This window comes from Camellia sinensis, chromosome 3 (assembly GCF_055761805.1).
Source record: "Camellia sinensis isolate YWXY chromosome 3, ASM5576180v1, whole genome shotgun sequence".
NCBI lineage: Eukaryota > Viridiplantae > Streptophyta > Magnoliopsida > Ericales > Theaceae > Camellia > Camellia sinensis.
In genome coordinates this window covers 86,858,597-86,885,490 of record NC_138963.1, presented here as the reverse complement: position 1 = coordinate 86,885,490, position 26,894 = coordinate 86,858,597, and the positions used below count along the sequence as shown (strand labels likewise).

Genomic DNA, 26,894 nt, shown 5'->3' with positions numbered 1-26,894 from the left:
GGGTCACAATTTTTATGGTCACAATGGCTCAAAACTGCCAAAACGACGTCGTTTTGGGTGCAAAACATGCCAAAACGACGTCTTTTTGACAGTTTTAAACCATTATGACTACAAAAATTGTGACCTTCAAACATTTTCCTCACACTAAACACAAAAAGATGACTTGCACTATCCACAGACAGATTTGCACTTCATTAATAATAAAAAATTCCACTATCTAACTAATTTCAGATTTCCCCTACATAGTTTGTACAATTGCAGCTTTTGACTTGTAATTTTAATATCAAAAATGTTTTGGAACTCTAAGGGTATGTTTGATTGGAAGGATTAAAGCATAGGATTGGGATTATTAATCCGTGGGCTCAATCATCCTATGTTTGTTTTGGCATTTTGGTTTAGGATTATTAATCCAATGGATAATTAATCCAACAAATTTGTAAGATTATTAGTAATGGGGTAGGGGTGGGATAACTAATACCACACTAATTTAATAGGATTATTAATACCTCACTATTAGTGTTGTGAATCAAACATGGCCTAATAGTTCTAATGGGGTGTGAATCCCACTAGGATAGTGATGTTTGTATTTTGCAATAATGATTTAGAGCTCTAAAAGTAAAGCTCTAAAAAAAGCTCTACTGAGCGGGCAGGTTCCCAAAAACAAAATAAAAAAATCAAACTAAAACATCACACCAAGGTGGATCCCACACAGCTCCACATCATTAGTGCATGCTCTAGAGCTTTGAAACATTTTTCTTGTGTCTTGTGTTTTGTTTTTATTTTATTTTATTTTATTTTTTTACTTTCCATGTCATTAGAGCTCAGTAATGCTCTTTGATTTAGAGGGATGGATTATTGTTGTTTTAATATGTTTTTGCTTCCTTCTACTACTAGTTAACTTCCAAACTAAATTATATTTCCTAACAATATTCAACCTGAACATCTAAAATTCATTACCATTGTCTGAGAAATCTAACCATAAACAGAATTCTAACACTAACAAAGCTCACTGCAAAAAATAAAAAATAAATAAAAATGTCATCTTTAGAAAGCCCTCAAACACCTACTGGTACTGTACACAAGAATTGCCTGCAGCAGTTATGCATGGTAGTGTTCTTACATTGATTAAGGAAGGAAGGTAGGTAGGTAGGTAGGTATACACCATAAAACTTGGTATTCACAAAATTTCCAAAAGGCTATTATGGCCATATCAATGATCGATACCCCCTTAAAATCCAAGGGAAATAATACATGAGCCTAGCTAATCTATTGGGGCACCAACAAATAAGGCCCCTCCATCCTGAGCAGGGGAACCAATTAAGGCAAAATTTCCAACGAATTAAAAAAAAAAAAAAAAAAAACGTAGTGCAAAAGGAGAGATGAGACCCCTGTACACATACCTCTCTTTCTGTCTCTATCTTCCTCAAGTTCTAGGGCTACAGTAATATACATAATACCCCAAAATTTTTTTACCCTGCCAGTATTCCCTTCACTAAGCTTCTAACACAACCTGCAACAATCACCGCCTCTTTCATCTTACAATTCCACATTGGGTGATTAGCTTTATCTGCACAAAACACCACGCCACTGTTAGTCTCTTCTTCCACCGACATGAGTAAGAAAATGTAGAGCCCTTGAAGCATATGCTACTCTGATAGAGGCAAGAATATGCAATGCCCTCTCTTCTTTAAATACAAAATACTGAAAAAATTGTTTCTAGGAAGAATACACTGTTCATGTACTACATAAAATAAAGTAAGAGAGGTAGAGAGCTTCAATTAATCAATAGCATAACTGATAACGTAAGAAAACAAAAAGTGCATCCCTTGTCAAGAAAACATTTCCAGATTCCACCACTCTCTTCATCTTCTTTTTTGAAAAACTGAAATTCTGATGATCTTAAAAAATAATTGGAATATTATTGATTATATGAAAAAGAATGGCACATATCAAATCTGTCCTCCACACAACAGCAGCCTATGCAAGGCGTAACCAAATTAGTGTATGCCAGGCTACAATTGCAGGTATTTGAAATAAAGGAACCTTTTTAAGTTACCTGTACACTGCTATTACAAGTGGCATGCCAACCCAACTTGCGCAGGATCAGCAGCTCCAGGAATTGCCCAATCCATTGAAAGTGCTTCATTCCATTCTAGAGTTAGTGGGTCTGATATACAAACTGTTATTCCCTGCTTGCAGATGCTGTGACTGCTGCTGAGATTGCTGTTGTGGTGGCATCTGCTGTTGCAGTGATTGTTGTTGCTGCAGAGGTGGTGGGGTAGGAGGTGTTGAAGGCAGTTGCAGCTGGGACTGCTGCTTCCGCTGTGCACCAATGTTATCTCCATGAGGGGGCAAGCCACCTGATGACTGCCCCTGCCCCTGCCCCTGCCCCTGACTAACAGTAGGCATAGGTTCGCTTCCAGCAGAATTGTTCAAAGGCAGACTCCCAACAGGAGTCAACTTCGTTGATGGATTTGGCAAACCAGAATCATACTTCTGTTCCGGTGTTTTCCACTGAGCACTCGAAGACGAAACGACTGGCATTGCAGTATTTGTATCAACAGAGGACTGAGGCATTGTTGCTGTTGTTGTACCCATCTGAGATGAGTTGCTCACAGGTTTCTGGTCAGTTTGAGCTTGAGCTTGAGCTTGATCTGCTTGCGACTTGCTTTGTGGGTCAGAATTCAGTTGAGGATTCTGTTGAAACACTCTTTGAACAAGTGGCTTAGTTTGATTCACTGATTTTTGGTGTGGCTGTACCTGCTGGTGGTTTGAAGAAGCCATAACCGAAGGTTGAACAGCTTGGGGAGAAACTGGTAACATATGCCCAGAAGAAGTGGCTTGTGCAGCATGTCCTCCTTGATTGCTATTATCTGAATGAGAGAGCATCTGCTGGACTGGCTTTGATGAAGGAATTGCTTGGCCAGAATACATCTTTTGCTGATGGTGGGACTGATTTGAAGAATGAGGAGGCATTAAAGGCTTAGATGGTTGAACAGGGAGTAGTCCTGACCCATGATATAAACCCTGGCCTTGCATCAAATGCATTACCTGCTCTGCTTTCTCTGCAGATTGGTTGCCTGGAGTTGTGGAAAGGCCATTCAGAAGAGAAGGATCCATCGTGACATTCTGATGCATTGGCATGTTCCCTCTCCCTACTCCTTTGATAAGTTTAGCCTGCTGTTGACACTGTGACTGTTGCCGTTGCTGAGGGTGTTGCCTACTAGATTGCTGAAATGACTGTTGCTGCTGCGGTTGCGGTTGTGGTTGTCGTTGCCGTTGCTTTCCCATCTGATTGGTCAACCCACTACCAGCAGTTTGAGTGTTCCTGTTTATCCCATGAGGCATGTGAAGCTTCTGCTGATGCTGTGATATGGGAGTCATCGAGGATGATTGAGTCACAGGCAATGACACTGGTGGCGAAGAATTTTGAGGTTGAATTTGGGAACTATTTTGCAGAGATGACGAAATAGGGAGTTGTGACTGTGGTTGTACATGAGGCATCAGAGCATTGGATGCAGCAAATTGTTGATGCTGCTGCTGCTGCATTAAACGCTGCTGCATTTGTCTCTCCTTTGCCAAGCGAATTGCATAGGCTTGATGATGCTGGGTACTCGAGGCATGGTTCGGTCCTTGAAGATGAGGATGGCGAGGATTATTGAGCACATGGGATTGTTGATGCTGCTGCTGATGGAGTGGGTATGGCTGAACAGGAGATGATGTCTGATTGGAGAAAGCAGAAGTTAACCCACCAAAAGGAGGGACTCCTTGGTTGTTGTTCCCTTGGGGGACCTGCTGCATTTGAAGATCTGGCACCATCATTTGCCTTTGGTGCTCAGGATTCTGGCCAGGCTATAACACCAAATAAAAACAGTCATCAAAAAGCTGTGAGTGCAAATTGCAATTGTTACAACTGTAGAATTAGTTAAAAATACATTGTTACTCATCAGATGACTGTTTGGCAGCAGTTAAGAATGAACATGAGATAGAGGACACAGTATAAACACCAACCAATTTCTATACACTCGCACCAATATTTTGGCAAATTGGAGCATTGAAGTTGGTATTAGGAAAAGACACATTTACAAGAAGTATGGAAGTCATTAGGAAACAATCAGATTATAACGTAGTTATGAGTGCAACAGATGGTCCAGAGTTATGGAACAAACACCGAAACTCCTTTAAATGTTCAGTTGATAAATTTTCAACAAGCTTGGACAGCCTATTGATTATTTAGATGCCGCATATACTATCAGTCTCCTATTAAGTAAAAAGGAGAGAAACAAGGGGTGGGGAATTGCACCCTACGATTTGACGATGTCAATTCCCCAATTACAAGTTCATTACATTCCAGACCACTCAGCACAAAAATATTCATTCCCAATGTAAGAGGTGTTATACCGTTTTAGGTAGAACTCACCCCAAAAGCTAACTATTAAGGTGAGGGTGTCCTCAAGCTTATATGCTTAATATTACTTTAGTACTTAGACGATATGGAACGTCACTTCACACCATCCCTCATGCCCAGCGTGCTCACTCGGCAACGCTTGTGGAGTGTAGACCAGGGACATGCATCCTACCCATCCCTGAGTACTCTAGCTTTGATACCATGCTATACGGTCTTAGGTAGAACTCACCCCAAAAGCTAACTATGAAGGTGAGGATGCCCTCACGCTTGTATGCTTAGTATTACTTTAGTACTCAGGCGATATGGAACTTCACGTCGCAGAGGTCAATATAGAATATGTTCATACGTAGATCCCTACCTCCTCACTCCATCTAGGATTAGGAATAAGCATAACAGATGAGGAAGCAAAAACAAATCATCCACTTTTCATCATTGTGCATGTAAATTCAGAAAACAGTCTTCATTAAAGTTGTTGATCAAGGATGAAATAAGTTCAGATAAATTTCCTATCATCTGTAACCTTCTTCCTTCAGGAACACAAACAGGGAATTGTCGAAATCTCTGTCGCACGGAAGTAATATTATTCATATAATCTGGTAGTCCGCAATAATTTTTTGGCTGATAGATCCGTTAGTCCACTAGAATCAAATGGCATTTAAAAGAAAATAAAATAATCGCAGTGCAAAATAGAAAGCACATCCCATGATGATCTATAAAACAATGTTAGTCTAGAAAGGCAATTCCTTATCCAACTGCCAACACAACATCCTGTTTATGATCAGGATGGAATTCAACAATATTCCATATAAGTGCATCATGTTCATCCACAACAAAACCAGAAATTTAGTAAAAATAAGCAAGTGGCTCAACTATATGAGGCTTTGACTACAGCTGATGGTAAAAATCCAATGCTTGGCGCGTGACTCGGGGGAAAAAAAAGTCTACCCTGGAAGATTTTGTCCAAAATGTAATTCAGTAATCATTTTGATGCCCTTAGGCTTCTGAGTCCTTTCAACAATCATGTTCAACTTAAGCATTTCTTTGATTCGTCAAAAAAGTTTGAAGTCATGACAAATAACATAGCTATCTAAATACTTCAATGTATTCAACTTCAGCTTTTAGGACACAGAGAGTAACCATAATATGATATTTCAAGCTCCATGCCCATACCACCCATCATAGACAGGCCTAAATTGATGTCACGCTTCAACCATTGAACAATTGTAACACTATATTGATATTACTATATGGTCATAAATAATGGAGGTTCAAAACCAGATAGATGTTGAGACTCAAGAATAACTTCATATTGTCACATCCCCTTGGTGTTAGAGTTGGGCTTGATTTCTCACATGCACAATGTTGGTCATTGCAAGAAATCAAAACACTACATGAATGTTGGTCCACTGGCACTTCATTCCAACAAGCAAGCATAAGCTCATAAGCAACTAACCTAAGGAACAAAAAAAGAAGAAAGAAGAAAATGAAAGCAACAAAAGATAAAATAACATACACTATCGGAGATTAAATAAATAATGGTGTAGAATATATCAATGCAACTTGTATAATTGATTCTGAAACTATTTACTTAGCGAAATTTCTATTTAACTCCTTGAAAAATTTAGAAAATTCCAAGGCTTTAAATGTCAGAATTCTTTGCTTGGAAGTGCTTATCTCTCTTATTACTCTGAAACCTAAAAGTGAAACTATTAGGGGAAAAATATTGATTTTTGGTAGCAACAATTTTGTGGAGGAAGTCGATCAGCGTAGGTTACTGATCTGATACCTGAATCAAAAATAAATAGCACTTATAGTGATAAATAACAAAATAAGGTTTCTAGTAGAAGCCATCTTAGTCCAAGAAAACAAATAGTAGACAACATACCCGCATCATATTCGAAGTATCCCGAGGTCTCAACATTGAGTTCCCTTGACCAGAACCAACTCCAGAGTGCATATTAACAGGGCTTGGCATCATCGCCACACTGGAAGAAAGCATACTCCCAGAGTTCACCATTGATGGAGGAGCAATTCCTTGAAACCCAGGCCTTGCCATAGGCATGCTTCTATTCATCCCACACATTATGCCCACACCATTCCCACCAGGCAACATGCGAACACCATGATCAGTCCCTGGAGGAACCCCAGAAACGGACAGGCCAGACTGCTGAATATTTCTACCAGATAACATCTGATTATATTGCTGCATTCTCTGCTGTTCATCAATAGATAAAGATGAAGATCTAGGTACTCCATATCTACCATCCCTAAGACAAGTAAAGTACCACAACAAAATCAGAATCTGATACTGTGGTTGATGACCATTAGCTACAAGTTGTTTTGGGAAGTAGGTTAAAAGCTAACTTTCTGGCTTTTTTTGACTTCTTTTGAAAAAAAGTGTAAAAAAGTAAAGAAGTGATGTGACCCAAAAGAGGTTACAAGCCAAAAAGCTGGCTTTTAACCTCTTCCCAAAAGAGGCCAAAATATCATATTACCTAACAGATGGGTTTAGCGAACCAGATGGAGATGAAAAGTTATTGCCAAGAACCATGTTGGTAGATCCTTGCAATGAAGAATTTGCACTAGAAGCAGGAAGGGCAGATGCAACATTGCCATGATTTGATACTGCTAAACCACCCGAGGGAAGAACGTCGGGGTTTAATGCAGTTGAATCACAGAGATGAAGAGGCCTTCATTGCAAATTTGAAAAAGAAAAAAACATAAGTAGTTACTATTACAATTTCCTGAGCAACAAAAACATTAGATGCAACAGAAAAAAAAAAGAAAAAGAACTCCCTATGACAATGAATGTGGCGGTTACTACACAAAACAGAAAACATATTGCACAAAAGCACCAAAACTTACGTGAGTGGAGGCCCTCCATTCAGGTTACTTGGGCAAGCTTGGGAAATAGCAATTGTATGAGAATTATGTGACTGGATTGGTTTTGGATCCTGGTTATGATTCTTCAGAAAATGAAAAACAAAAATATAGAATCACATTCACAAATGAATTCAAAACCTGAAAAGTAAGATGCACCAAGATGGAGAGCTTAATAGGCAGTTTTTAGACTTAATATATCAGTTCCACCCTCTATGACATTTAACACTTCTAATTTATATCACTGCTGCTTTTTCCAACTGTTGCATTTTTTTCCACCCATGCCTCCTAAAAATTCTCCATAATAAAAATCTCAAAACTATAGTGGTTTCACAAAAGGTGAAAAATGGGAATAAAGTTGGGGTTTAGTATGACTAATAAAAAAAATTGGACTCATGCAATGCATCTGTATGCAAGACACAGATATCAGGGTTTAGAGTTTCAACAATTCACATTCTAATCATCAATTTACGTTCTCATTTTAAATTTAGGCATGTATATAAAAAAAAATGCCAAAGATACAATGTACTATCAAGCTGTTCACACATACAAAAATAAAAATGTTGAAAGAGAGTAAAACACAGCATTGAAGAAAGTAAAATGAAAAATGCAGTAGGCACCAGTTTGAGGTGATAGAAATCAATTAATTGAAGGATAAAAACAAAAGGCTACAGAGGTGGTTTTAATTTAAGCAACTGAAATCCAAAATTGTAATTGGATCTTCATATATATATATATATTAGAAAACTCTTAAAACACAGATGTACCTGTGTCCTACGGTAATGCTGCTTTTGTGAAATCATAATGATTTTCTCAAAATGAGATTTGATCATATCTTCTTCCATTGGCCCCTGCAAACGTTGAAACAATTGTCTGGCACTGCCCTGTATGACATAAGCACCAACCAATGAAGCATTAAAATAAACTCAATGGTGGCAAGGACATATCTAGCCAACAAGCGAAGATAAGTGATGTCCAGTTTGACTTGACAGAAAGGAAGAGGAAAAATTATTATCAAGGAAAAAAAATAAAGAATACTGCCTTAGGAATGCCAGGTAAGGTTGACGGATAAGCTTGAGAAGACCCTGAATCTTCGGCACTATCAGCTCCGTCACCTACAGTCCCATCCATTAAAATTTTATGGCGTTCCTTGCATTCTTTGGGCTTACGGAATATACACTGCACATTTTGAAGATGATAATAAGCTAATCAAATTTAATACAATGCAAAAATAAAAATATGTATAATATACACAAATGCATGTGCAGAGATATATGAAATAAATAAAGAAAACAAAACTGCTAATAATTATTAAAAAAAATACCAAGGCTTAAAGCTGGTTGAGAAATCCCCCCAAAAGGCACGATAAATGACAGAACGAAATTCATTATATATTTACCTTGAATTGCAAAGTACTGTTAATAGCATCACTTACAACCTCCCAATTTGGACCCATATCATGTACAAGGACAACAAGGGCCTAAAATGTAAAAGCAAATAAAATTTCAGGCACACAATCATATCACTAGAGAGAAGGAAAAATTAAGAATTCAAAAGTGAAAAAATCTATTGACCTGATCCTCAAATAGCGACCATGGAGATCCTGACCCTGGCTGTCCAGAAGGCATCTGCAAACAAAGATAAAATGCTCAAAATTCACAGGTATATATATATATATACTCAAATGGTGCTAAAGCAGGAGGAATAGGAAGAATATAAAAGCATATAGTTAAATCTCCACAGAGTACCTTTAAAGATTTGGCTTTCCTTCCCCGATCCCGGCCACCAAGGATTTTAATGAGCTTATTAGGGTTGGACATATTACTCATCTGGGAAGCCACCGGAGAAGGAATTGACCCAGTCATTGGAGTAAGATTGTCAAAAGAATTATCTCGTGATTGCCTCATCATCTTCGGCTTCTTCATAATGTGTTGACCAAATAAACCTTCAGATAAGACCAAAAAAAAAAAAAAAAAAAAAAACAAGGAATGTGAAAGGTTCAGCGCATCTGTCAAATTAACCACTATACTTAGATGAGATGGAAAAAGAACTTTACCACTGCTTCCATGAGATTCAAGTTGATGACTGTCCAATCTCTTTTTTGAATAATCCCTCTGCATTTCAAAACGACACGTGAGGAAATTGATGACAAGTCTAGGGAATACTACTAGAAGATACACCCCTTTGCTGGGCTAATTGAATGAATGAATATAGAAGAAAACATTGATCAATCGCAAAATTTTATAACATGAATGAATATAGATAAGTAACATATAATTCTACGGGATTATTATTAGCATAGTGTTCAGTTGAGTCATCTAGAAGAAAGCAAAGATATAGGTTTTCTAAATGTTCCCATCAAAACAACTATATTAATTCCATTTGTGATGAAACTTAAATAATATAAAAATAAAAACAAAAACAAACAGACAAATGTTAAGTTTCCATAGATTCCTTGAGATCACTCTAAGAAGCAAAAACACTTCTACAGAGGAAGCGTGTCCTGTTGAACACCCGTGTCCAACACAACACTCTTTGGACTCTTCTAAAAGCGTGTCCGACACTTCTTCAACATGTCTTGAATCTTGATTAAAAAATAAAATTCATAACATTGGACACTTTAGCGACACTTCAACGACACTTATTGATGACTTCTAATAATATTTGGCATTTTTTTGACTGACACGACACTCTTTGGACATTTCTAAAAGCGTATCCTGCATTTTTTTAAAATCAACGTGTTGGTGTGTCAGTGTTAGTGTCAGTGTCGTGTCCATGTCATGTCGCATGTCCATGTCTATTCTACTTAGAGATCACTAGAACACGTTAAGGAACATTCATATACACCAAATTACATTGCAACTCCTAGAATTACCAACTTTGGCACATATAGAGACTCATTACTTAAAAAATCCAAAATGAATGACCTAGATATTTTTTTTTGGCATCCCTCCCCCCTCCCCTACCCCCCAAAATATATATATATATATTACTATAATCTTAATTATCCCTACACATTGGTCGATAATGGTTAATTCATTCATTTTAGGCAGCTAGTGTATTAATTGATTTAGTTGTCCCTTGCTCAGATAGCACACACATCAAGTGTCAACAGCAATTTCATGCAGAACCTATGGACTACAAATCTAATCACGTCACACATTATTTTGAGACACATTGTTCTCACTTAGCAGGAGTTGTATAAAAAACATGGTTAAAATGCTGACTATGAATATTTCACGGCATATTTTTTAAGCAGTGGTTGCTCTCATAGCTATTGATATACAATGAATGTTAAGTTAGTTTCTTAATAGCTATAAGCAAAACATTGTTGCCTAATCTACTGCAGCAGCCAAATACCAGGTAACAGTGCATGAAGAGTGAAACCTACAGACTCGAGTCATTCCTATCAGAATCTGGAATTACAAGTCCAACAAACATGTATCATGATTTAAGTGATGCTACATTTTCTCACACCCCATTCAGCAAAATTGCAGAGACTACAGAGGTAGATTTCATATTATCAGGAAGGATTTGTCATTTGTATTTCATATCTCATCGCTACATACACTACAATTCTACTTGAGGGAAACATCTAAAAGGATTCTTATAACCTTCATCCTTTATAATACTAGAGTGGTGATTTATTTATTTATTTATTTATTTTTGTGTGTGTGTGTGTGTGTGTGTGTGTGTGTGATCAGCAATACTAGAGTGGTGTTTCTTCTGCTAATTCACTGACAATTCAACAGTAAAATATAATGCTAGAGTTGGAAGAGCATCCTTTAATACATTTTATCCTTCATCTCTTTTCAATCGTTTCTAAGGCATAACCATAGAATTATTTCTTCTTTTTCAACTAACTTAATCAAAACAACTATGTTTCTTACTCTGCAAATCAAGCGTAAGTTGCCAAACTGCTATATAGGGTTTCAAAATTCTCCTACTCAATAAAAATTGTGAAAAAAATCACAATAATATTATGCAATGCATGCTGATGATCAATTAAACAGTAATATTTTTTTTTTTTGGTTGATAAATATCAAGTAAACGGGAAATTACACCAAATATAGCTGTTCATTTATTTTTTCACTCCCAAACAAGTTCCAAAGAAAGCAGCCAAAACCAGCGAGCAAAGCATACTATTGACATTCAAAGGACTGTTACCCATAAATATTCTAATTCACCTTTCAATGAAATGAAGGTTTATTTGGTTCTAGGGTCAAACAAACGATAAGCAGCTACTTTTTAAAATTTTTGCTTTCCTCACTGCTGAATTTTTTTAGCTCAGAAGGTCTGACTGGTATCTTGAATGTTGGAAGTACTGCATGCATCATACAAGCTACTAAGTTTCATAAAGAAAACGAACATTACCTGTTCAGTTTGAAAATTGTTATCAAGCTGCCATCTCTGCTCATATGTGGAACCCTGCAACCAATAGAGAACTCATACATTAATAAGAGTGAAACAAAATGAAGAGAAAAGTCAAGACTAAAAGAAATGTTTAAGGATAATGAAGCCCTAATATATATTGGAAAACATAGGACATTGTATACCAGATGCTTTGGCTTCTTTTTCTTTTTAGGTTTTGATACTTCTGTGGAGTCAAATGGTAATTGCTTTTCGAAGTCACCCATTGACTCAATTTCCAAACCATTTGGGATCTGGGATCCACCACGCAAAGTACTCTGGTCATCCTGAAAAGAATTGGTATCACCGCTGGAAGCCCCTGTCCTGTTAGGACCATAAACACCCCCAGAAGTGGCAGCACTGAAAGGACTTAAAATCCTCTGCCTTGAAGCAGTCCGTATACGTTTTGTTGGAATCATACCAACATTAAGATTGTTGGCAGGCCGTTTTCCCATTAACACAGATTGCTGGGTCCCAACTTTGTTTTCCACGCATGGCATGAATGGCAAATCAGTTCCCAGATCATATGATCTAGCAGTGTGAGAATTGGTTGAGTTTTTCCTGTTCTTCTGGGAAAATTTGGATGGCTTGCTACCTTCAAAGGCACCAGGAAAATAGTAGGTCCTTGTTTCTCTTTCATCCTCTTCATATGCATTATCTTCAGATCCAATGTCCAAAATTTAGAACTAGAATTATTAGCTATATAAGATTAATCAATAAGCAAAGCAGGAAGTTATCTTAGATGTCTCAGCAATACCTGCTGCAGCATCATACATAGAAGTCTCTACTTCCTCTTGGATGCTACTGCCAGTTTTCTAAGGGAAACAAGAGGGAGGAGAAAAGATTAAAATCAGCAAGATAAAGCAACCGGGAGAGAAAAATAATAATTTAAAATTTATGGGGAAAAAAAAAAAAAAAACCAGCAACAAAATAGTTTTTGCTCACTAAGTAGTTTAAAAAAAAAAAAAAAAAACAGGCTACATGAAGAATGACATACATGTCTTGTTCCAATGATAATTTTTTTTCACAAAAATAGACTAGGTAAAAGAGAACCGACAGTCACATCACCCATAATGAAGGAAGAATAACATCCAGTTATTGTTTCGTGTGCTTATACTCATATGATGAATTGAAATTTTAAGTAATACCACATAATTTCACAAACTTTCCCAACATAGCTCATTTTAGTACCATTTTGCAATCTAAGTTGCTAGTACACTCCATAAGCTTCACTCATCCTACTTACCAATTCAATAATAGAATGAGGAAGTTCTTGTGCTCTAATGAAACAATTTTTCTAATGCCAACACTGATAAATAATATTGACAATTCTACTCATTTCATAACCACTATAATGAGGTTCCGAAAAACTCCTTCCAAAAGAATTCCCCCAAAAAGCTACTAGGCAATCACAGCTATTATGATTGAGTTCCAACCACCAAAGCCCACTAACAATGTCAAAAATAATAATTTAATTCTTATTGTTCCTATTGAATAAAAGCATGATCAAGAGTTATTATTTAATACAGGAGCAAGTTTTACGCTCCAAATGTCTTCAAATGAAAATGCTAATAACTGACCAATGGGTGGTCGTTAGCCTTGATATGTGTAAAATGTGTATAGAAATGTCTGATAAGTGTATAGAAAAATGTAAAAGTGTTTCAAAGTATGTGGAAATTGTATTGGGATTTTACCTATTTTGGAATTATCTCCACCCTAATTAAATTTGGACAAGCTTTTTCCTATATGTTGTTGCCCAATTGTCTTCTAGTTGTGTTGTAGAAGAGTAATGCTATACAAACTAACAAATCTTAGAAACTTTTCTTCCTGATGTGGCACTTATCACATTACTAAAGTGGGTCCTGTTTCAAATTCCAAAGTGCCTTTATTGCATGACACATCAGTTAGGCCTCGTTTGGGAATTGGCCTTTTTAGTGGCTTTTTGCTTTTTGATGAGGTGCAAAAACGTAAAAATTTTGGGGAATGACTTTCTTAGTTGTATTGAAAACCATAAACTATTGAGATGCTTGACTTTTTTTTTTTTTTTTTTTTTTGGGGGGGGGGGGGGGGTTGCTTTTGGATTTTTAGCATTCTTAGGCCTCGTTTGGAAACAGACTATTTTAGTAATTTTTTGACTTTTTAGCTAAAATATGAGATAAAAAAAAATAGTATGTTTGGAATGACTTTTTGATTTTTTACGGAAAGATGTACAAAAAGTAAAGAGAAAAGGGAATCTTTGATTTTTTGGTATAGCTTATAGGCTTTTTGGTTTTTTTTAGTAACTTGTTGGCTTTTAAACTAAAACAAGCACTTGCCAAATGAGGCCTTAGTGGCTGTTTGTCTTTTTTGGTTATATTTTTTAACTTTTTTTTTTTGGTTTTTGGTTTTTCCTTGGTAAGAAAAGTTCGTAAGATTTGTTAGTTTCTATGGCATTTTCTTTTGCAGAAATATGTAGCTGATTTTTATGTCCATTCTCCCTTGCTATGTGGTCTCTGGAATATAGTATCCTCCATTTCAAACTCCAAACTAGAGCAGAACTATGCTAAAGTAGTACACCACTTAAGATCCACCCAAAAAAGCGACAAACTCCATAAGAATATTTGGTGGGGGCCATTAATATCATGGAAAACCTCTAACCACCTTCCAAACAAGTTAGTCCAATTGCACCTCAAGCTAAGTACTTATCACACCTTCTTCAGATGCTCATGAGCTTATCAAACCAAGTTCAATCCATCTAAAAACAATATAGCTCAGAGAAGGGGAATCGGCGCAGATCATCTATCTCAGATCTGATCTCAGACAAACTTGTAAGCGAACCAGCTTGAGCTCAAGTAGCTTGGTCATCTGACAGCCCTCCTAGTGAAGATATCTCCTGTAATTTCTTCCTTCCCAAACAGCTCCCTCAATCTCATTTCCAATTATCACGCTTACAAAATTTATCAAAATGACAATAGAGGTGAGCGCTTTTGGAGAAAAGTATTTTTTTGACAAGTACTATTCACAAAAGGCAACAGAGGGGGGCAACCTTTGTGCATAGGCTATAAACAAGACAAACATATATCCCATTACCAAACGTAAGCTCATCTATATAATCAATAATGGCAAATGATGATTAACAAAACTTTCCCCAAAGCCAAAAATAATAAGTATGCATCAAAGTTGATTTTAATCTACGTATTGGCGGTATGATTGTTAGAATCACACGATTCACAATTCAATTCATACAATTTGATACAAGTTACAGAAAATCGTGCTGTTGAATCGGAAATTGAGTGAATCGTATGATTCAATTTACAATTCCCTGTGGTTCAGTTTTATTTCTAGTTTTTCTTACATAATGCATGAAATAACGTCGTTTTCGCCAAACAATGAAGATATATAGAAGAGATTAATTAGTTACATTGATATACGTGGTTTTATAAGTATATACATATATACAATTTAGTCACATTGATAATTTAGTTTAGTTTCAACATTGTATGTATTTTTATGTATATACATATAAAAATATATAGAATTATATATTTTATTAAACAAAATGAATCTTACGACTTACAATTCACGATTCACTATTTTTGCAAAACAAGTCACAATTTGATTCGCGATTTGACAACAATGATTGCTAGTACAAAATCCTCAAACATCCACTAGTTCCACTCCATTCAAATGCACCAAATCACACATAGAAAATAGCAAGTTCCATAACTCTCAGAAGGTGATCCACGAAATTCCTCTACTCTTCAAAGCATGAGACACTAATTTGGTAAAATCTTAGCCCTACTACCCAAACTATCAATAGCAAGGATAGAATCCAAGGATTTTGTCTAAATAAAATAAGCCACCTTTAGATGACCTCTTACGAAATGCATAAGAGATGTGGGGAACTAAATTCAGTTATGAGAATCCCATCATTGACAAATGATTAAATCTTTGTCAAAAAATCGTGTTGCTATGTCACACATCAAAGGTTTTCATGCAAATTCAAACATAATATTCTGGTAGAGAATTTAATAAAAAAAAAGTTTGATAAAATGAAGTTACAATAATTCAAAAACCATAATGTCAACACTACCTTGAATGAGAGGTAGAATTTTCTAGATTAATAAATTTCTTATTCAAATTTCTTTGCAACTCAGAATAGGAAGCACATGGATAAAGTAAAACAAAAAGGCAATGGCCCATTGTTATTAGATCCCATAATGAGCAATATGTTTACCTCAACTTGTGCCAAATGAGATTCAATTGATTTTTTGTATGCTTCCATTGAACCAAGGGGCAATGTGTAAAAGAGGTTTTCCTGCAAGGATGCAAGGACCAAAAATTCAATGTCCAAATTCATAAATAAATAATAAAAAAAGGGCCACTTACCAATCAGTCCTATTAACTAGACTTATTTACCTACATGTTCTAACTGATAAATTTATCACTATAAATTTATTCATAAAAACGAGACTGATAAATTTATCACTTGATAAATTTATCAATAGGACTTAATAGATAATAAGTCCCAAAAGTAGGACCTATTGGTAATTTACCCAAGAAAAAATCAATAAAATTGTTCCAAAAAAAAAAAAAAAAAAGGAAAAGACAACAAAAACAATGAGGTAACAAAATTATTTTCATGTTATCATCAAATACAGACATCCAAAAACAGTTGAGAGAGAGAGAGAGAGAGAGAGGTTGCACAAATCAAAATTGTCAAATTAACAAAATACACAAGTATGAAGTGGCGGACCATACTTCTTTTACGTGATTGTCCTGAGACATTTCTAGAATACCAAAATCAGATATCCTGTCAGGCGTTGCTGGTGCTTCTGCCAGGCCAACTGGAACAAAGGAGGTATTATACTTCAGAAATCTCACCGCATATCCCTCAACAGCATGTGAAAATTCTCTTCCAGGACATTCTAGCTCTAGCTCTTTGCTTATCTCCTGGTCACAACCACCACATGCAGTATATTGAGTATGAAAAAACTCAGAAATTTAAAACAAACAGACAGATCTAAGGCAAGGACAATTAAACAAATAGCCCTGAAAAATTGATGAATTAGCCACAAAATGAGCACTTTCACCAGAACACATCTACTCAAGTCGCATGAACAGACAAATTAAGTTTAGAACAAAAGCTCCAAGTATATGACCATTCAAAAGGCGTGCCTACCGTGAATCATAGATTAACCTTGTGCTTGTATTGACAAAAGCTCACTCATATGATAATGCAAAAGATATGCCTACTATGAGTCAGATAACCTTGTGCTCTTATTGACAAGAGCTCCCTCATATGACCATTCAAAAGATACAGGACAATAAGTAAACTCAAAACATCCATTATGTGTCTTTTTGATATACTTAGCTAGAAGACATAAGGACATTACCTAGTTATGGTCACCATTTCAGCAAGCAATGTCCCCTAGATACTAGAACGCAAGAGATTTTAGAATATTATAATCCACCCTGTCCCAAATATTAGTGTTCACTTTCTATTTTTGGTTGTCCTAAAATGAATGTCCAAGTCAAACCAATGTTCTTTTAGTTTGCTGTAATACGTCTTACAACAAAGCAATCATTATTTCTCAACATTGTCCAGGTTAATTTTGGAAGAGGTGCCAAAAACAAGGTAAAGTGAATTGAATTTATTGTTGTTTTCTTAAACTTTGTTCTTTTTCAAACTTGTGTATTGGTGTTGCTTAGAGAATAGTGTTATGCATGAGCCTAGTTGTTAGAATCTTATTATCCACTATTCAATTCATACAATTCGATACAAGTTTCAAGCAAAAAGATTTGGTTCGTACAGTTGAATCTTAAATTGAGTGAATCTTATGATTCAATTGTGATTCACTACAACTCATTACAATTCACTATGTTTCATGCGATTCAGTCCTACTTGCGTAAGGCATGAAATGGAGTTGTTTTTGCATAACAAAAAAGTGATCAACTAATTATATTGACATATTTATATAGCCTTATGTGTATATACATATATACAATTTAGTTATATTGATATTTATTTTATTTTAAACACTGTATGTTTTATATGTATATACATATATAAATTATATTATGCTAAATAAAGTGAATCTTACAATTAATATTCGCGATGAGATTCAGATTTTGACAACAATGTGCATGAGTAACACACTATGTGCCAATACCTTGCAAATACTTCATCAAACTTCCCTTGATCTACTGTAAGGTGGGCTCACTAATATTAATGGAAGCTCAATGAAGGCTAAATTCAAAGAAGTGATGATATTTAGACATTGGTATGATTTCAAAGAGAAATTAATAGGAATCTTACATAATTATGTTTCTAGTATTATTAGTCTTATTTTATGATTAATTTTATGTTTTCTAGAATTTTAAGGTAGAGATATTTTAGTAATTTTCACATTTGCTGACATGGCTAATAGGGGTCGTCTATGGGTTGTCTTGTGATTCAAGTTTTTATTTATGTTTCCTATTTGGTCTTAAATTAATTTTGAAAGTCTATTTTTAGTAGTTTTCTTTTTTGAATTTAGCCTTCATTGAGGTTCTTATACTCTGCATCAAACATTCATACCATGAATGATCAAATTAAAACACACACACACACATAGTCATGCTTGTGCAACGTTCTATTATCCCAATATTAGTGACTAAAACTTTTAAGCACTAGCCTCCTTGTGCATTCATGCCAAAGATCAAGCATAATACCCAATCTAACCCCTCCCAAACTGATACAATCCAAAAGAATAGCACAAAAAAAGAAAAAAGAAAAAAAAATGAAAGTGAAAGAAGTGGCAATATTTGCAAAATTGCATTGGTTTCAAGCAACTAGTGCTATTAGAATCTTATTTTAAGGATCTTTTATAATTTCTTTTAGAGGTTCTAGGTCAGGGGCATTTTGGTATTTTACAGATTTTCTTGTGGGTCAAGTTATTTAATTGGTTTTATTTATGTTTATTAATTGGTCTTAAATTGGTTTTGAAAGTCAATTTTAGTAGTTTCGTATCTTAAAATTAAAATCCAATTCAGTAAAGTCAGTCTCTAAATTCTATATAAAAGTCATGCAATGCTTATAATTTAATAGAGTTGATATTGTTCAAAATTTTCAAAGCTTTTAAGCCTCTTTTGAATTTGTGTGGTGTAACCCAAACCTTATGTATGATGCCTAAGGGATTCTAGATGTAATGCCTAAGGGATTCAAGGTGTGATGTCTAGACTTTTTCTTGCATCACAAAAACCATTAATGCACATTGTTTGGTTTTTTAGTCTCCTTGTGGAATCTTCATAAGATTTAGTAAAGAAGGAATCAGAAGCTTTTTGTGCAATGAGTATAGGAAAATGAGGCCTATATTAATGTATTATGCAGAATTTACAACAGTGTTACTGTTTTAAGCAGTTCCAGAGACATCTCTCAATATTATTGTACCAAATGTTGAGTGTGTCAAAAGAAGCCTGCATGTCATCATAAATTGAGTCTATCAAACGAAGAGAGTATAGGGTAAAAATTGTTCATGTATAAAGCAACTTAGAATGAAAATAGTTTCATCTGTATATCCATCTTTTTGTAGGATTTCCAATCAAGCAACTTAGGATGAAAATAGATTCATCTATATATCCATCTTGTTGTAGGATATTTTTATCTTCTACAATATTTTCTTTCCAACATTTTCATCAAACAAGGATACATTTTGTATGATAGACATGGCTCACAAAAAATCAAGCCAGAAATCAAAGACAACTTAGACAATGACGAGGTCCTTATTGCTGTAAACTCAATTGCGAATTATTAAGGGTTAAAGGAAAAGAAAACATTGCACCACTTCCACCATCTAAAAACAGAATGGTATAAAAGCAGTCTAAGATATAAAAGAATGAGCAACACCATTATCCTGATATTAAATCAATCAAGCAGGAGGGGGGGGGGGGGTTAAAAAAAAAAGAGAATTAAACAACCATCACATATAGATTTTTTAATCATGTTCTCAGCAACCCATTCCCATGAACCCTCCATGATCAAGCTACATCATACTTCCAGGTGTTACGAAGAAACAACAGAATAACTACTATTTAGAAATACCTCTGCCGAATGCCAGAACTCCATGACAGCTTTTGCTAAGGTGTGGGCCACTTTTTTTTGCTTCCAACGTAAGTTTTGTTCTTCAAATCTTAACCGGGATGTAGAAGCAATTCGATGGCATACTTGAGCAGCAGCAGTAATCTTCCACAGACGCTCCTATTAGAAGAGGAATTGTTGTAAATTAGAAAGGCAGGTAAAGCTGGAAATAGATATTTAAGAAGTACGGACAATTCTAAGAAGGGGACACATCCATGTCATGTCTGCATTGGACACAGACACCCGTTGGACACTTCCCGACACATGTCTGACACTCGTCAATATGTGTCCTATTTTTTAAAAAGTTTTTTAGATCCAGACACTCTTCGAACACTCGTGTCCATTGCTTAAACAAACATGTCCACCGATTAGACAAATATTAAACTAATTATAAGTTTGAACAACTTAGGACACAATAATAAAAGAAAAAATGAAGTAAATTTATAAAACAAGTATTATATTACATTATTTTTATTATCTTTGAATGAAATATATTAAATATATAAAATTATATATTTCGTGTGTCCCCCACATGTCGTGTCCGACATTTTTTGAAAATTGGCGTGTCGGCATGTCCGTGTTGTGTCGCGTGGCGTGTCCGTGCTTCTTAGAATAGTTTATCAAAACAAATAGATACTTGCAATTAATATGGCTGGATAAATATGCAATTAATGTACTAGACATAATTAGTACTAGAAAAGACATCCTACAAAACGACAGAAAAATGAAAACAAAATTGGGATTTATTGAAGAAAATCAAACCTGAGCAAAATCATTCGCGAGCCATGCCATTTCTTCAAGGACAAAGTCCCAATGAGATTTCCAACGATTTTCCAGGGGCATGGTACCAACAGATAACTCAGCAATCCTTTTACGCTTTGCCTGTTTACTACATTATGTCAGGCATTGGTGCCTAATGACGATGGTAATCATGTGGTTCCTTCAACTAAACAAATAAAAATCATAAAACACACACAGAAAAAATAATAATAACCTCAATAATCCGAGCCTCTTCTAAAATAGAATCTTCATGTGCCTTGTTTGCCAATTTTGAGTGGATTTCCGAACAAGGTTGTTGCTCAGGAGCAACATTGGAACCCTTAACAGACAATGTAGTCTCCGAAAGGCCAAGAATAGATGGATCCGTAGAACCCCGAACTCTACCAAAAGCATTTTCCTTCTGGTGATCAGAATTATTATGAATGGAAGAATCCGTAGAACTCTGAAGTCTACCGGTGCAATCACTTTCCTTTGGAGGATTTGAATTATCAGTCATTGAGTTTACAGGTATTTTTTTTGTCTCTAAAGCAGTATTGCCATCCAGTTCCATTACCTCAGCACTAGAAGGGAATTTCACAATATTTTGCAAGCCAAACCCACTTCCGTGTAATTCTTCCTTGGATTTGAGAGTAGAACCATTGCCTTGGGGGCTTTGATGAATGGAATTGTGCTCATCATTAATGAAAGGATAATTGTCACCAGCTTTCTTCTCATTCTTTTCTGTTAACATTTCATGACCTTCCATATTTGGTGTCCCTTCAAACACTAAGGCTTGTTCCTTAACATTCCCATTGGAATCAACGTTTCTTAAATTATTGCATGGCTCTTTATCATTATTTCCATCTATGCTAAGGCTGGTTTTGGTGCATGAGGATTCCAAATCTAAAACCTTTGTGCTGAATGCGGCACTGCTATTTTGAACTTCAATTGGTATGTTCTTTCTATCTCCCTTGGCACTGCTACACCCATTCAGTTGACCAGAGCTGGCTTGATTCTCCGCTTTCACTGTAGCTACACAAGAAGAAAATTCAAGACCAGCTGAAACTACCTGTTCCCTTCCACCAACAGATTCAGGCCCCCCAGAAGCCACAGCAGAAGTTTCCTGACCATCAACTTCTGAGTGTTGATTATGTTGGTTATCTTGCGAGCTTCTGGAAGTGTTAAAATCAGGCACACCAACTTTGGTGAGTCCAGTAGTTGATTCAACAGCCCGCACACCATCCAACTCCTTATCTAACCGACTATCAGAAGGCAATGCCCTAGAAGCCATACCACCATTTGGACTTATAAGCTTTGAATTACAATTCAAAGAAACACTCGGATCCTTCTGGTTGTTTGTATCAAGCACCAACCCTTTTCCATCTTTTCGACCATGGCGTGAAGGCAAAGAAGAGGCATGACCACTTCGAGATGGAACTATATCGGTTGAACTTGATCGAGCACCATCACGATTTGGTCGTGACCTGTTTCTTCGCTTGTATGCTCGATTTTGCGGGAGGTCAAATGCAGCTGAGTCCCCTGATTCTTTAGCATTTTGACTCCCATCCAACTGGGAAGACCGTTCTGATGGAGCAATGTTACTCCTAGTAGGACATATAGAGTTTCTTTCACCTTCAAGAAATTCACTTTCAACGTCAAATAACAAGAGATTATCAGCACTATTGGGTTCACAAACAGTAGGAGCCCCCAGTCTACCGCTACTTTCAACAGAATCTCCACGTGGTGAAGCAGTCAATGCAAAACTACCTTTAGCTTCACTGTGGTAGCAAAACAAAACATTAGGCAGCCCATACAAAGAAAATAACAAAACTGGAAGGATCATTAACGACCGAAAAAAACAAAGAAACCTGGTTACAAACTGCTCAGAAGGTTGATCAGTCAGTGAAGTAGATTGGACACTAACAGAAGCTGCATTCCCAAATTTGAATTCCAAGGGATTGCCACCCTGTAGACACCAAGAATTTAATCACCTGAATAAGTTTAGAATGGTTGCCCCACATCCATACAAATACTTCAAAAGAAACAAGAGAATGGAACAAATTTCCATACTTTCTCCAGATATTCTAGTTCTCTTCTCCTTTCCTCACGCACATCATACTCCTGCCTGTTACCAACAACAACAATTTGTTTATTAACATTGACCACAAGAACCAAACAAATAATAATAATAATAATAATAATAATAATAACTACTACTACTACTACTAATCTTAATATGTAGTATCTGATAGCAGCCAGATAGTAAAGCAGACGGAGCTTGGAAGTATCACCTAAGTTCTGCTTGAGCCTTCTCAATTGCTGCTTGCCGCGGAGAGGATTTGGTATCAATTCCAACTCCGCCGTCAACAACTCCTCCCATGGAATCAACCTCAGCATTGACTAGAAGAGCAGATCCTAAGCTACATCCATGCATTCCTACCTTATTACCTACCAGTGTCCCCCTCTCATTGATTCATGACTTCTATCAAGTTCCTAGAAGCAAAATGATAGTAACAATATCAAAATGAGAACTAGAAAAGTATATTATCAATAAGATATTAATAGCTCAAACACAGATATATATTCCTCCATCATTAAATTGGGGGGGTAGAAAAGAAAAGAAAACAGCCATAAGGGTTGATGAATGAAATCTAAACAGTTTGTATTTATAACATCCAGAGAACACATCAGCTCCTTTACAATTGAAGTCTGCATACTTTCCTGTTAGATCTCATTAGCTTGAAAAATATGGGGACCGTTCTGGACTAAGATGAGTTCAATGAGAATCTACAATCGCTTTGCAGGTTTGTCATCTGAACATGACTTCCCTTGGTAATAATATTAGACTAGCATTGGTAAAGTAACATGCACATGCCAGGCCATCCCATCCCATCCCATCAGTCTTTTTCCAAACTCCACAGTGCAAATACAGAATTTTTTGTAGAAATTATTAATAAAGAGTAAACAACTTAAGAATGTAACTACTAATACTAAATTTTTTTTTTTTTAAGAACTTCAGCCTAACTAATTCCCTTACACATGCAATGCACCAACCAACATGTATCAGGCAGAAATAAATTACATGATAACAATCAATAAATTACCTACAGTTGACAAAGCCATCTATCCAAATATTAAGGCCTCCCGCAAGAGTTTGATAATCTTGTCATATCATTAGAATACAGAAGGCATATAAACTCCAAAATTGCCTATAGCCAATGTCGGGCTTTGATGCTCTTGTCATATAATTAGAATACTAATCAAATAAGCATCTAACTTAATTTGAGCATTCACAATCATTACATAGATAAGTATTCCAGCAAAACTATTGAATGAATAAAGGTTCTTGTATACAGAAGATGCAACAGTGTTATTGCAGCATGCCAATGGTACATTAGTTTTATTGTAAAAATATGAAAATACAAACATAATCACTTAATTACTCTATACCAGCCTTCACAAAGCTTTCATAATAAAAAAGATTGATAAATCACTGCACTAGTATTGAACGCAACAATAACTTTCCTAGGAAAAACAAAGCACTAAGAGTGGAACATAGAAATATAAAACTACATTATGAGAAATCACTGAAGGGCTGACAAGCTGAGATGCATACACAACTCCATAAAGATACTATGTTGACATCAGAATCCAAAATTCAAGAACTTATTGACATAAGGCCAACAAATCCTAAAAGTGTTCACAATACACAATATGTTTTTAAATATGACGCTATATTAAGAAAATCAACAATTGCCAAAAAAAGATCGCAATAAGGATAATACAAAAAGATAATTTAGCAATCACTTATGTAAGCTAAATCAACCTCAATCAGTGAGAAGAAATTAGTGTCTAAAAACAATTTTAGTGAAAAAAGATATATCATTTATAGTAAATATTACAGGATAGCATCAGCTATTTTACTGATGTCAGAGCAGTCCATGTGGATGAGAATGTTCCAAGAAAATGAACAAATTAAAATGAAAATAAATAAATAAATAAATACTACGTCGGTAAAGTAACACATATCCTTGGATACACATTCAAATGTTTACTTACAGGTCTTGTGTAACTGTGGCATAGTGACCATTCAATCTACTAACCTTGAACACATTCTCAATGGACTGACCACATCCAAATCAAGTCAAAGGGCATCATATAACAAGTGTGCAGATTCCGTAAACCAATGCCGTCCAGCATAAAGACAATTATTACAAAAATAAAATTTCAAACTTCAGAACTACACCCTTGTGCTCTGTGTACTCCATAATACTTCAAAATTATGGCATGGGCAGCTTCAGTGGATCAACTTAAACCAAAAGAGTCTAAGCTTGCAGTTAAACACATCCCTACTTAATTCACCAGCAAGAAAGTTCCTACATTTGATCACGCGTTAATTGAACATAAACTCCATGCAATGACACGACTTAGCAATCAAAATGCACAACACAATCAAATTCCACATAATTTCGTATTCATTGCCTCACAAAGCAACCCTAAAAAGCAATTCGAACATTAATTGAAAAATCTAGGGTTTACAGGACAAGCACATTTAGTCCAAATTTATAGGGTTTGTATCACGAAAGATAAAAAAAAATACCTGAATTCCAAACAGCTCTTCGCGAATTCGCAGCTAGGGCTAACACTGGAACTTCCTCTATCTTCTAGGGTTTTGGTTTGATGGAACGAAACTCAATTAAGAGCACACGAATTAGCCCTAGAGAATGTCAGCCATAGAAGCATTGAGTCCCCTCTGAAACTCTCTCATGCTCTTCTACATATATATATATATATGTACAGGTATATATAAAGATATAGATATAGTCTATATCTGTTTTCGTTTTCTGGTTCGTCTTCGTGCTTCTCCCCTAACTCTCTCTCTCTCTCTCCCGAAATTATTTTCTCTCTCTAAAATTGTAGTACTATGCGTCCTCTGCGACTAGTGGGCTGGACATGCAGACGAAGAAGAAGAGGCCTTTGCGAATTTGGTCCGTTTGGGCCTTTCTGCAATTTTATTTATGTACTAAAATATAACCTTTTCTTTTTGAAAAAAAAAAAAACAATAATAGTAATAATAATAATAATTTGTAATCTAGGTTGAAGTAGATGTAGCAACAAACATTTAATTATAGGAAAATTAGTGAAACATTTTTCATCAACTTTGTGTAATACGAGAGGTTCAATATATTTTTTTTATTAGGTAAAGTCTTTCAATATTTTCATAGAGAAAATTTGATTTAGAGAAAATTTGTCTGGCTTTGAGAAATTTTGGTAGCGTTTGGTAGAGTTTTCTAAATAAGATTTGATAATAGAATTGTATTTTGAATTTGTGAGTTTTGAAATTATGATTTGAGTGTGGAAAATTTGTTTGGTTATGAGTTTTGAATTGAGTTTTGGAAGGAGTTTTGAGTTTTTGAAATTAGAAAAGTTATTCGATTAAAAAACTTACAACTCATAACCAAACACACAACCCAAAATTCTATTCAAAACTCATATAAAAATTTTAAAAATTCCAAAAATGTTTTTTATTTACAATATAAAAATAACAAGTGCAAAAAAAATAAAAAATAAAAAACTGAACATTGTTCCGGTCAACGGACCGGATGTCTCGGGGGACGACCAGGTTAGCCAAAATTTCCCGCCTGGAAAAGAATTTTCAAAAGTAGGTATGGAATTATAATTTGAAAGCTCAAAACAAACACCACACTCAAATCAGTAGGTGGAAATGTGTTTGGAACACATAACCAAACACAGCCTTTAATTTTCACAGAGAAATTTTGAAATTTCTAAAATTTTTCTGTGAAATCAGAAAAATTTCTTTATGAAAAATTTCTTTGAGTTGGGGCCAAATTTTCCTGAGTCGAATAAAATTTCTCTTAGTCAAATTTTCTCTATGAAAATGTTGAGTGATCTTAACTACTATAAAAATATTGTATATCCTTTATATTATAAAATCTTAATATCAGAGACCTTAAAAAAAGTTCCTCTAAAAAAAATCTCTCTTGAGAAAATGATTATTTGCATATTGGCTTTACAAAGATCTATAATGTAAGAGTGAATGAAATTATTTGCACAAATTCTTATTTTGCGAAAAAGAGAGCCAAGTTATTTGGTGGTTTTCAAAAATAGATTTTTTTGTGATTTGTCTAAAAAGAGAAAATATTTTAAAGATTCAAATTGTTTATCTTGGAAAAATTATGAATATTTATTTATTGCAATTCAAAATATATCCATAATGTGAGACATAAAGGAAAAATAAAAGAGAAGTATTGGTGGCTCCTAATAAGTTAGAGGCTATTGGCTGTATAGATAGAAATGGTGATTCCTATGTGTAGTTCC

At 35.4% G+C, this 26,894-nt stretch overlaps 1 protein-coding gene across 4 annotated transcripts; it reads right to left on the bottom strand.

The window, feature by feature from the left end:
- Window positions 1–1,026: 1,026 nt before the first annotated feature.
- Window positions 1,027–25,547, bottom strand: LOC114278029 (chromatin modification-related protein EAF1 B). Of its 4 annotated transcripts, none has more exons than XM_028220004.2 (23): window positions 25,156–25,547; window positions 22,847–23,048; window positions 22,626–22,680; window positions 22,424–22,521; window positions 20,791–22,333; window positions 20,559–20,678; window positions 19,761–19,916; window positions 16,439–16,630; window positions 15,915–15,995; window positions 12,456–12,513; window positions 11,845–12,356; window positions 11,663–11,716; window positions 9,345–9,402; window positions 9,037–9,233; window positions 8,863–8,916; window positions 8,688–8,768; window positions 8,330–8,467; window positions 8,056–8,172; window positions 7,274–7,374; window positions 6,904–7,098; window positions 6,294–6,675; window positions 2,057–3,852; window positions 1,027–1,567 (listed from the first exon to the last, which is right to left on the bottom strand). In XM_028220004.2, the coding sequence occupies exons 2-22, from the start codon at window positions 22,987–22,989 to the stop codon at window positions 2,143–2,145; spliced, it is 6,045 nt and encodes a 2,014-aa protein (XP_028075805.2). In that variant the 5' UTR covers window positions 22,990–23,048; window positions 25,156–25,547; the 3' UTR covers window positions 1,027–1,567; window positions 2,057–2,142. The 4 variants fall into 4 exon arrangements, with proteins under 4 accessions (XP_028075805.2, XP_028075806.2, XP_082776393.1 ...); XM_028220005.2 differs by having other exon boundaries at window positions 7,274–7,362; XM_082920267.1 differs by having other exon boundaries at window positions 22,424–22,546; window positions 25,156–25,530.
- Between the last annotated feature and the right edge of the window lie 1,347 nt (window positions 25,548–26,894).